Below are 12,187 nucleotides of genomic sequence, written 5' to 3' on the forward strand. Positions count from 1 at the left end.
AATAAGGGATTTAAATATCTATTTATTTGTATTGTGGTAGCACCTAGAAGCCCAGAAAAGGCCTGGGTCCTATCTGCTTGGTACTGTACAGATGCTTAGTGAGAGACAATCCCTTTTACACTTGAGCTTGCAGCCTAAGTAGTAGAGAAGACAAAGGGGTGGGAAGAAAAACACAGATAGAGACAAGTACTGCCTTAGAAGTAGCTGGGGATTTCCTCCAATTGTGGGGTAGGGGAGGACAGGACTGTTTATACAGTTTATGGCCAGGAAAGGCAGGGAAAGGAGCTTAACTTGTTTCTCACTCACCAGTTCTATATCATGTTCCCTTTTCATGCAGGAGACTATGAACAAAATACTTCATCTCCACTTCAAAGATGACAAAACTCGAGGTAAGTGCTTCTCCTATACTCTCTCTGCAGAGAGCTAGATTCCTACTGAAAATTACCTAGTTGCCAATAGTACATAGTGTAGTTGTAGCTGTGTAGGGTGTTAGAGACACAAGGTGGGTGTGGTCATATCTTTTATTGGACCATCTTCTGTTGGTGAGAGAGACAAGATTTCGAGCCACACAGAGCTCTTCTGAAATTCAGGAATACCAGAGGTGACCAGGAAGCCACCCTGGCTCTGTGTTGGTTCTCGGTTTAAATGGGCAAACACTTGTCCCCTGCATGTACATGCTGTCTAAGGCAGAGGTTCTCCAACTGTGGTCCGCGAGCTCCGTTCAGGTGGTCCACGGATAGTTCCTTCTATGGTGACAGGTTTCAGAGTAACAGCCGTGTTAGTCTGTATTCGCAAAAAGAAAAGGAGTACTTGTGGCACCTTAGAGACTAACCAATTTATTTGAGCATGAGCTTTCGTGAGCTACAGCTCACTTCATTGGATGCATCTGATGAAGTGAGCTGTAGCTCACGAAAGCTTATGCTCAGATAAATTGGTTAGTCTCTAAGGTGCCACAAGTACTCCTTTTCTTTTTCCTTCTATGGTGTGCACTTATGAGAAAATGAAGGGCTGCCCACCTAATTAGTGGAGCCGCACTGGTGTGGCTCCACTAATTAGGTGCCTGGACCCTGGAGAAGACGCACATGTAAGGTGAGGTGGTGGCCTTGGGGGAAAGAGGGAGTAGGGGGAATTTGGGCCGTGCAAGACTGTGGCGCCAGAGAAAGAGGTGACTTTCTCCAGCATCAGGGCTGCAGCTGCTGGGGAGAGAATTCCCTCCTTCCCAGCCCAGCTTGGGGGCTGCCGTGGTGGGGGAGAGACTACTGATATTAAAATATGAGTTGCGTGCTTTTATTTGTAGAACAAAAACACATTTATTATTTAGTTTTTTATACAACACTTTTATCCAAAGGGCTTTACAATAGTTAGCTAACAGTACAAACAACATTTGGAAAGATCATTAAGTGGTCCACCGAGACCCTCAGCGATTTTCAGGTGGTCCGTGGGAGGAAAAAAAGTTTGAGAACCACTGGTCGAAGGCACTAATCTGGCCCCCATTGCCATAGAATCTGAGCATCTTTAATGTATTTATCCTCGAGGTAAGGAAGTGCTGTTAAGGAAGTAAGACCCAGAGAGACTAAGGGCTTGTCTACATGGGAACACTTAGGAAAATTAAGACTGACTAATGAAAGGTGTGAATTTAAAGTGCATTAGTTAAACTGGATTAAAGCCATAGAATCTTAGGCTTGGAAGGGACCGCAAGAGGTCATCTAATCCAGTCCACTGAACTTACAGCAGGACTAATCTATTATCTAGACCATCCCTGACAGGTGTTTGTCGAACCTGCTCTTAAAAATCTCCAGTGGTAGAGATTCCACATTCTGCCTGGACAGCTTATTCCAGTGCTTAACCACCTTGACAGTTAAGAATTTTTTCCTAATGTCCAACCTAAACTGCCCGTGCTGCAATTTAAACCCATTACTTCTTGTCCTGTCCTCCTTGTAACAATCTTTTATGTACTTGAAAACTGTTATGTCCTTCTGTCTTCTCTTTAGACTAAAGAAACCCAATTTTTTCAATCTTCCCTCACAGGTTATATTTTCTAGACCTTTAATCAATTTTATTGCTCTTCTTTGGACTTTGTCTATATTTTCCAGAACTGGACACAATACTCCAATTGAGGCCTAATCTGCGCAGAGTAAAATGGAAGAATTACTTCTCGTGTCTTGTTTACAGCACTCCTGCTAATACATCCTAGAATAATGTTTGCTTTTTTTGCAACAGTATTACACTGTTGACTCATGTTTAGCTTGAGCTAAAGCTCTTTCTGCAGTTCTCCTTCCTAGGCAGTCATTTCCCATTTTGTATGTGTGCAACTGATTGTTCCTTCCTAAGTGGAGTACTTTGCATTTTTTCTTATTGAATTTCATCCTATTTTCTTCAGACCATTTCTCCAGTTTGTCCAGATCATTTTGAATTTTAATCCTGTCCTCCAAAGCACTTGCAACCCCTCCCAGCTTGCTATTGTCCACGAACTTTAAGTGTACTTTATGCCATTATCGAAATAATTTGATGAAGATATTGAACAGAACTGGACCCAGAACTGATCCCTGCGGGACCCCACTCAATATGCCCATCCAGCTTGACTGTGAACCACTCATAACTACTCTGGGAATGGTTTTCCAAACCATTGTCTCTCTCACCAAAAGAAGATGGCGCCAACCTTATAGTAGCTCCATCTAGGTTGTATTTCCCTAGTTTGTTTATGAGAAAGTATCAAAGCCATAGGTATTAAAGTAAAGATATACCACATCTACCACTTCCCCCCCATCCACAAAGCTTGTTACCCATCAAAGAAAGCTATTAGGTTGGTTTGACATGATTTTTTTCTTGACAAAGCCATGCTGACTGTTACTTATCACTTTATTATCTTCTAGGTGTTTGCAAATTGCTTGCTTGATTATTTGCTCTATTATTGTTTCAGGTACTGAAGTTAAGCTGACTGGTCTGTAATTCCCCAAGTTGTCCTTATTTCCCTTTTCCAGTCCTCTGGAATCTCTCCTGTCTTCCATGACTTTTCAAAGATTAATTGCTAATGGCTCAGATACCTCCTCAGTCAGCTCCTTGAGTATTCTCTAGGATGTTTTTAATCAGGCCCTTGTAACTTGAAGACATCTAAGTTGTCTAAGTAATTTGTAACTTGTTCTTTCCCTATTTTAGCCTTTGATTCTACCTCATTCTCACTGGCATTCACTATGTTAGACATCCAATCGCTACTAACCTTTGTGGTGAAAACAAAAAGTCATTTAACACTTCTGCCATTTCCACATTCTCTGTTATTTTTCTCCCCTCATTGAATAACAGGCCTACCCTGTCCTTGCTCTTCCTCTTGCTTCTAATGTATTTATAGAATGTTTTCTTGTTAACCTTTGTCTCTAGCTATAGTAGAACCTCAGAGTTACAAACACCTCGGGAACGGAGATTGACCGTAACTCTGAACAAAAGGTTACGGTGGCTCTTTCAAAACTTTACAACTGAACATTGACTTAATACAACTTTGAAACTTTACTATGCAGAATAAAAATGCTGCTTTTAGCCACCTTAATTTAAATGAAACAACCAGAGAAATAGTTTCCTTACCTTGTCAAATCTTTTTTTAAACTTTCCCTTATTTTTGTAGTAGTTTACGTTTAACACAGTACTGTACTTTTATTTTTTTTTCTCCGCTGCTGCCTGATTGATACTTCCACTTCCAAATGCGGTGTGTGGTTGACTAGTCAGTTTGTAACTCTGAGGTTCTCCTGTAGTTTAATCTTGTTTTGTGTCTTGGCCTTTCTAATTTTGTCCTTATGTGCTTGTGTATGTGTTTGTTTATATTCATCCTGTGTAATTTGACCTAGTTTCCACTTCTTGGTGGATTCGCGAACCAGATCTTCAATGCTCTGAAAAAGTCAGGGTGGTCTCTTACCATACTCTATCTTTCCTATGCAGTGGGATAGTTTGCTTTTGTGCCCTTAATAACGTCTCTTTGAAAACTTCCAACTCTCTTGAACTGTTTTTCCCCTTAGACTTGCTTCCCATGAGATCTTACCTACCAATTCCCTGACTTTGCTAAAGTCTGCCGCCTTAATCCATTATCTTTATTGAGCTGTTCTCCCTCCTACCATTCATTAGAATCATGAAGTCTACCATTTCATGATCACTTTCACCTTTGCTGCCTTCTACTTAAATTCTCAACCAGTCCCTCCCTCTTCATCAAAATTAACAGCCTCTCCCCTAGTAGCCTTTTCCATCTTCTGAACTAACAGATTGTCTCCAATACATTTCAAGAACTTGTTGGATAATCAGTGCCCTGCTGTGTTATTTTCCCAACAGATGTCTGGGTAGCTGAAGTCCCCCATCACCACCAAGTCCTGTGCGTTGGATGATTTTATTTGTTCTAAAAAAGCCTCATTCACCTCTTCTTTCTGGTTAGGTGGTCTGTAGTAGACCCTTACTATGACATCACCCTTCTTTTTTACCCCCTTCATCCTTACCCAGAGACTTTCAACAAGTCTGTCTCCTATTTCCATCTTAACCTTGGTCCAATGTGTACATTTTTAATATATAAGGCAACACCACCTCCCTTTTTTGCCCTGCCTGCCCTGCCTGTCCTTCCTGAGCAAGCTGTACCCTTCTATACACCCATACTGTATTCCAGCCATGCGTATAGTCCCACCACTGTGATGCCAAATATGTCATAGTTCTGTTTATTAACTAGCCTTTCAATTTCTTCCTGCTTATTTCCCATACTTCTCACAATAGTATACAGACATCTAAGATACTGATTTGATTTCCCCCTTATGTTCTCTTGTCTGTCTCTTATCCCTGTTATGGCAGCCCATGCTCACCCCAGATTCTGACCTTTCTCCCAATTCTCCATGTTTTGGACTTACCTGTGGGCTTTTATCACCCGCCCCCATCAAACCTAGTTTAAAGCCCTCCTCATGAGGTTAGCCAGTCTGTATCCAAAGATGCTTTTCCCCCTCCTCATTAGATGGACCCCTTCTCTGCTTAGCAGTCCTTCTTTCCAGAACAGCATCCAGTGGTCAAGGAAGTCGAAGCCCTCCTGGCGACAGCGTCTTCGCAGCCAGGCATTCATTTCTAGGATGGATCTGTCTCTGCCTAGGCCCCTACCCTTGACCAGAAGGATCGAAGAGAACAGCACCTGTGCTCCCAACTCCTTCACCCTTCTCCCAGAGCCCTGTAGTCACTTCTGGGCTGCACAGGGTCATACCTCGCAGTATCATTAGTGTCCACATGGATGAGTAGCAGGGGGTAGTAGTCAGAGGGCCAGATGATCCTCAACAATCGTTCCATAATGTCTCAGATACAGGCCCCTGGCAGGCAGCATGCCTCCTGGGATGACATGTCAGGCCAACAGATTAGTGCCTCTATCCCCCTCAGAAGAGAGTCACCAACCACCACTAAACTACATTTCTTCCTGGGAGCGGTGGCTGGGATCCTACCAGCCTTAGGGGTGCACGGCTTCTCCTCCTCCTCCAGGGTTGATTCCTCATGGCTCGTTGGCAGAGCAGCATAACGGTTCTTCATCGCTATGGTGGCTGGGTGGAGCACAGCCTGCTGCCAGAAGTAACTAGCAGCCAGTGTGCTCCCTGTGACAGCCATGTCCTTCTTCCCTGGTGGCATGACAGCAGTCGTAAAATATCAAGGTTGGAAGGGACCTCAGGAGGTCATCTAGTCTCACCCCCTGCTCAAAGCAGGACCAACCCCAACTAAATCATCCCAGCCAGGGGTTTGTCAAGCCTGGCCTTAAAAACCTCTAAGGAAGGAGATTCCACCACCTCCCTACGTAACCCATTCCAGTGCTTTACTACTTTCCTAGTGAAAAAGTTTTTCCAAATATCCAACCTAAACCTCCCCCACTGCAACTTGAGACCATTACTCCTTGTTCTGTCATCTGCTACCGCTGAGAACAGTGCAGATCCATCCTCTTTGGAACCCCCTTTCGGGTACTTGAAAGCAGCTATCAAATCCGCCCATATTCTTCTCTTCTGCAGACTAAATAATCCCAGTTCCCTCGGTCTCATAAGTCGTGCTCCAGCCCCCTAATCATTTTCATTGCCCTCTGCTGGACTCTTTCCAATATTTCCACATCCTTGTAGTGTGGGGCCCAAAACTGGACACAGTACTCCAGCTGAGGTCTCAGCAATGCCGAATAGAGGGGAATTATCACGTCCCTCAATCTGCTGGCAATGCTCCTACTTATACAACCCAAAATGCCGTTCGCCTTCTTGGCAACAAGGGCACGCTCTAGTCCTCTTTAGCTGGATAGTTTCCTCAGCCTTTGACGTCTCTGTATGAATACTCTCAATGTATTCCTCGTGGGCACGGATGCTCCTCAGCCTAGCCACCTCTTTCTGTAGCTCTCCTACCTGCTTCCTGAAAGATACCACCAGCAGTTACCTTTCCCACTGGATAGTCCCTCCCCAGCCTGGCTTTCTGAGAGTGGGAAATGCAAGCACAGTGTCTGCAAACCCACACCATATGTGAATACTCAGTCAGAATTAAAGTGGTTTAGTTTAATTCACTCAAGGGATTTGCCCAGGGGCAGATGGGAAGTTTGTGGTGGAGCAGGGACTTGAACCCAGGCCTTAAGTTCTAGGCTAATTCCCTAAGCTTGTGCCCATCCTGCCTCCTTCTGTAGCACGTCTTCTGATAACGCCGCTTTCCTTTTCCCCTAGTCAGCAGTGATGCTTTGCTGCTAATGGCAGAAATGCTGAACGTATTTGTTCGAGGTAAGTGCTTAGGAGCTGCCCTTTTATTCTCAGTACTTGTGGTCATAGATTTGGGTCAATTAGAAAAGTTGTGGCAGTTCTGGCAAGGCACTTTGCTTGTGCTTTGGTGGAGCTTTTCTAAAACTTGCCTCCAGGAAAGGCAATCTTCCATAGAGCTGCTCTTCCTTGGGGTAGAGTGTGTGTGTATATATATATATATATATATATACAAAATATTATATTATATATATTATTAGCATATCCAGGCTTCTGTGGCAGGACAGTGTAAGGAAACGAGCCTGTTCTGTCAAGTTGCAGGGACCTCACTGCTAGGTTATTATACCTACTCTGCCTGCGGAATGGCCTTTCTGCTTGTTAGGTGCCACTCCCTAGTACAACAGCACAAGCCAGTGTGAGTGAAGAGTGGTGAATGGAGAGGAGCCAGCTATCTTCTCAGCTGTGGTTGTATAATGCTATGAAAGACTCCATTTTACACAAGACTGGGATGCTAAAACCAAGAGGGATCTTGAGAAAGTGCTTCCCTTTTACCCTGTGGTTCTGTAACTGCACCCTAAAATCCAGCCCTGTTAGCTTAGGACTTCCCTTTCCACACCTACTTGTGAGCCTTATCTTGCATGTGTGTCGCAGAAGCTGCAGCCCGCGGAGCACGGCAGGCTCAGGCCGAGGACCTGGACAGGGTGGATATCGAACACGTGGAGAAAGTGCTGCCACAGCTGGTATGTGAAGTGCCGTCCCGCTTTCCCGGCTCACAGGAAAAGGATGTGGGCACAGGCCTCTTAATCCCCTTCCTTCAGGGGGATGTTTGACTAGTTAGTAATATCCTTACACCGCTGCTGGGGACCCCACAGATGTGTTAATGACTAGCTTGGAACTGCCTCTTACTGTTATGAGAACTAAAGCAACTGCTGCTCTCTTCTTACAGCTTCTGGATTTTTAGAGGCCTGATCAAGCAGAAAGGGATGCATCAGCTGCTAAGAGGAGAAAGTCCTGATCTGGGAGTTAATCTGATACTGAATGTCTGGACTGGCATCCTGTTTAGCTACGGGGATGGGCATTGTTGTTGCTTCACTATGCCCTTGCCATCTTGCTGCAGTAACTGCTGCTTCCTCACCCCTCTCATCTGAGCAGAGCAAGCCCTCAGCAACTGCAGAGTAAGATGCCATTCTCATTTTGATTGTTGTAGACCAAATGACTATAGGAGGGCATCTTGCCCTCAAAAGCTGGGTCCCATCCTGCTCCTGCAGTAGCAGTTTACAGCCCAGAATGAATAGCATGGCCAGAGCACTGCTACTTTCTCTACCAGAGAGAGAAACAGGTGCCAGTCTGTGTGGAAAGAGTGAGTGGCTGGAAACCTTCCTCTAGCTGTGGGTTCTCATCACCTCAGGAGGCTGCTATGGCAGGAGTTTAAAGTCCAATTCCATGGCTGTCTGAGTAGTTTAAACAGGAGCTCAGCTGAAGGGCTGTGCCAAAAGCAGGTACCTGATTTTTATTTTATAAATAAACAGTGCCTCTCCCCCAATACTTTCCAGCATTCCTCCAGGGCAGTGACATCAAAGAGTGCTTAGAACCTTTTAACTGTTTGATATTCTTCTCAGAAGCTGCTTCCCTCTGCTATAAATTTGTTCTCACAAAGAAACATCAATAAATCAAAAATAAGTCTCCCTGGCTCAGGCTTTACACTGCAATTAATCATCGAAAGTCAAGTTGCTTCAAAGACTTGCTCAGCTTCCCCCACCCTCTTCTCTAAATCTTCACAGGCCAAAAGGAAAACTCTTAAAAAGGGACAGAATAACAAACAGCATGTGTGAGAATCCCACATCATGGGACAGCATGTCCCCTTTGCCAGCAGGGGAGAGGGAAGCTGTGAAATAAGAAACCTTACACATGTAGGCAGGACCTACACTGCTGAACCTGGCTTTGTTGGGGAATATTAGGCTTGCTGCTGCAGAAGCAGCTGACACCAACATGTCTGAGAACTAGCTTTCCAGTTGCTTATTCTCTTCTTTGTGGGGTCCTCTGTGAAAAGTGGTAGAGATTTCCCAGCTGCCACGGGTAGCAGGCAAGGAGTGGATGAGCCAGTAGCACTGCTCTCTCCCTTTCAGGCTATGACCAGTGGTGATATGAAAGGGGAAACTTTTGTTGCCTTGTGTGTTGATCAAGGTCTGCAGATCACAGTTCTACAAGCACCAGGCAGTTTGAGGCTTTATGAAAAGATTACTAGTAGAGGTCAGATCAAATGATGCTTATCTAAGTCATCAGATGCTAAGTAATTCATGCATGACTCAGGTACTGAGCATTGGGAACAAGGACTTCTCATTATGATTGCCTGCTGGAAAGCCTGCAGTTGTCAGTGCGTAAGATTGTCTCAGGGTCGAGCTGTTTTTTTCCAGAGAGCACTTACCTTGCCCACCTGTTGCTTTTCTTGCTCCTTCTATAGAAACTGCATGTTAAAGATCCAGCAAGGGTGCCTGCTAGCACACATTGCCCTGTGATGTCAATTCCATGAGCCAGCAAGAAACAGACAGCTGTTCTATAAGTCTACTTCCTTGGGTGAAAGAGGCTAAAGATAACTGCAGAAGTGGAGGTGTGTAACTGGTGGCTGCCAGCATTAACCAACGGCTCCATGAACAGAGGGTTGGTTTATTTGGTAACTGTTGAAGGGGGCAGCCTTTCACCATCTCACTGGTGAGGCACAGTTTGCACAGGGCACAGTCTGTTCAGCAGACAAGCTTAGGCAGAGAAGAATTAGCTGAATGAGGTAATGTGCATAATTAGCAGTATGAAGGCTGGCTCCTACAACCCAGAAGTTGAATGCCACCTGCTTCTCAGTGGCACAGCCCATTAGTCACAGTGTAATTGGAGAAGCAAGAGTTATCTTGATTTTAAAATGATTAGAAAGTTCACTCTGGGAATCCAATTAAACCCAGCACTGCTCCTGTGGCTGTTGCTCACCTGCAGTTAAACAGAAATTGTGCCAGGACTTTAGTGTCCCTAAACTTGGTAAAGCAGCAGTTAAACTTCCTCTCTGAAGCACACACACCATACCCCAGATTAGGCTAGCAGCTGTAGCCTCTCACCCCATCAGTTATTAACCCAGACACTGCCCCAAGACCAGCTCATTAGTGCTGGTAGAAGGGGAAAATGGAGAAACCTTTAGTATTTCAATAGGAATATACAGAACACTATTACAGAGCAAAGTGTCCTATCAAAGCACTTTCTAACTAGCAGTAAGGCATGTCTCAGGGAATTGCTGCCATGTGCAAGCCCAGTAGTAGCATTTGATCATGGCTGTAGTCTCTAGAAAAGATAAAGGAGGATCAGTGAAATCACAAGGGACAAGTGGTGATAGAAGCTTGGCTGATAGGAGCTTCTGTTATCCATTCTACTGGTGGATGGGTCAAGCAACATTGGCTCATACATGCTACCCATGCAGAAATAGCATGCAGTAGCTCCCTGGTCCCAAATGCATGTGTCATGTGAAGCAGCTCTGTCCCTCAGCCCATCTCACAGTACACACAGCATATTGATTAAGATGGACTATTCCACAAGGAAATGTGAAAGAGCAACTCCCAGCCATCAGCACAGTCCCAGAGGAAACAGCAAAGCAGAAGCAGCTCTAGGATAGGGCACAGTTGGAAGGAAACTCACCAAGCACCTGGACAGAAAAGATGGATTTTGTTATTAAACTCTTCCATCCCAGGGTTAATCCCAAAGTAACAATCTTAGAATTAAGTTAGATTAATCCTTTTCATGCCAGTGGAATCTTGCTGTAGTTTGTCTCACTTGTGCAACTACTCACATGCCTGGGTGAGCGGTTGTTTTCTATAAGAACTTTTACTATTTAGAGCAGCAAATAGTCAATTCCCCAGTGCCAGAGGCTGCAGCACACACATCCCGTCTGTTCATGTTTGGGTATCACGTAAGAAATCAATCTTCTCTCCCTTACAGCCTGCTCCCTCAGCTTTGAGTTTCCTTTTTCCTCTTCTACCTTTCTTTCATTGCTCCCCCTCCCTCTGATGTTCATCAAAGCATTTGGGAGCATGTGGAAGTAATTAGACCTGAAGGGAAATGTTGGCCAGTCTGGGAGACAATGACAAGTGCCAGGAACTCTGGGTGCCCCTTTCAGCCACTTTGAAGTTCATTCAGATGGTACAAAACTCAGTTTTGCTTTGTTGGGGGGGAAAAAAAAAGGTGGGGGGGATGTCAGGCCCAATGAATAGGGAGCAGGTTCCTGTGAACTGATAAAGAAACAGAACAGTGGGGAAGAAACACATTATCAAAGACCCCAACAAAAAGGCCGCCTGTGGCCACTCTGCTTTATTACATCTACAAATTGTGCAGACACACACATAGTTCAAGGAAAAAAGTCTGTTCAGGGAAAACAAATGGTGAGAATTATTACCATAACACAGTAACTCTGTCCAACTGGAATTACTGGACTATGAAAAAAAAACTTCAAATAAAATACAGCAGCCTGGATATTGTGGCACTACAGACCTCATCTCTATGGCAGACACATTTCTAAACCTTAACTCACATCCCAACACTGCATATGGGTGAGGCAGAGCATCGTTCCTTACTGTACCCATACTGCAAACCCACAGCAAGTCCACTGCAGACAACATCAAAGCCAAATAAATCAGCAGATGGAGAGTCAAATGAAGAGACCTTTCACTGGATTTTTGCTCTTATTAGAGGAGAAGTTAATTATGTGTAATGGAAATAAAACAGCTTAGTCCAGAGGCATATTCCATAGGCATGTCATTAATAGATACCTGCATTTTTCATTAACAAGACTCCACCAGTGGAAAACAGACAAGTACAATGAACCAGGAAGTTCTCAACAAAAGCCACTCAGTAAATTGTGAGTTATCTAAACGCTCCTGCAGGACTACCAGCAGCAAGTAGCCACTGCCACACCATAGGGACCAGCCCAGTTCTGGGCAACACTTTACAGCTGTAGGTGAAATTATGAAGCTGATTGCAGCACTAAGATCTTGTTCCAGGCAGCAGAGCAGCCACGCTGCTTCAGGTAACCTCTGAAGACAGAAATTAGAGAGAAGGCTTGAGTGTCAAACACCTATAGAAGCAAAGTCAGCAGTCAAGGGATGGCTAGGAAGAATTCTCTCTACCTGCTCCTTTCAGATTACATGCATGCAGTTTCTCCTTCTGGCCCTACTTCTATTGCCAGGCAGATGGTCTTACAACACATGGGGCTTTGTCTGCTCACAACAAGATAGAAGTAGCAACATAAAACAGCTATTCTATTTTATTTTTTTAAGAAATAAATCATGTTGTTCAGGTCTCTCCAGGACCATCAATGGTTTATTACAAACTTTGTAGCAGTTCAAATGGAAAGAATTGCTATTGATTCTGCTGCTTCTCAGTCCAGCCAAGTAATCTTGCAGGCCCAGCACCTGGGATGTTTCATCTCTTCCCAGCTGCAAAAAGAA

General features: G+C 44.5%; 2 protein-coding genes across 4 annotated transcripts in view; one reads left to right on the forward strand and one right to left on the reverse strand.

The window, feature by feature from the left end:
• The window catches only part of CENPX (centromere protein X), an 11,509-nt gene extending 2,191 nt beyond the window's left edge, over nt 1-9,318 (forward strand). Inside the window, exons 2-5 of the mRNA XM_074972162.1 lie at nt 338-389; nt 6,681-6,734; nt 7,362-7,450; nt 7,657-9,318. Of these exons, the coding sequence (XP_074828263.1) occupies nt 338-389; nt 6,681-6,734; nt 7,362-7,450; nt 7,657-7,671 (210 nt within the window). The 3' untranslated portion in view covers nt 7,672-9,318. The remainder of the gene's footprint in view (nt 1-337; nt 390-6,680; nt 6,735-7,361; nt 7,451-7,656) is intronic.
• Nucleotides 9,319-11,018: 1,700 nt separating this feature from the next.
• The window catches only part of ASPSCR1 (ASPSCR1 tether for SLC2A4, UBX domain containing), a 92,714-nt gene continuing 91,545 nt past the window's right edge, over nt 11,019-12,187 (reverse strand). For all 3 annotated transcript variants that reach the window (XM_074972160.1, XM_074972158.1, XM_074972159.1), the window contains one exon: nt 11,019-12,175. In XM_074972160.1, the coding sequence (XP_074828261.1) occupies nt 12,162-12,175 (14 nt within the window). In that variant the 3' untranslated portion in view covers nt 11,019-12,161. The remainder of the gene's footprint in view (nt 12,176-12,187) is intronic.

Source organism: Natator depressus, chromosome 14 (assembly GCF_965152275.1).
Source record: "Natator depressus isolate rNatDep1 chromosome 14, rNatDep2.hap1, whole genome shotgun sequence".
In the NCBI taxonomy this organism is placed as follows: domain Eukaryota; kingdom Metazoa; phylum Chordata; order Testudines; family Cheloniidae; genus Natator; species Natator depressus.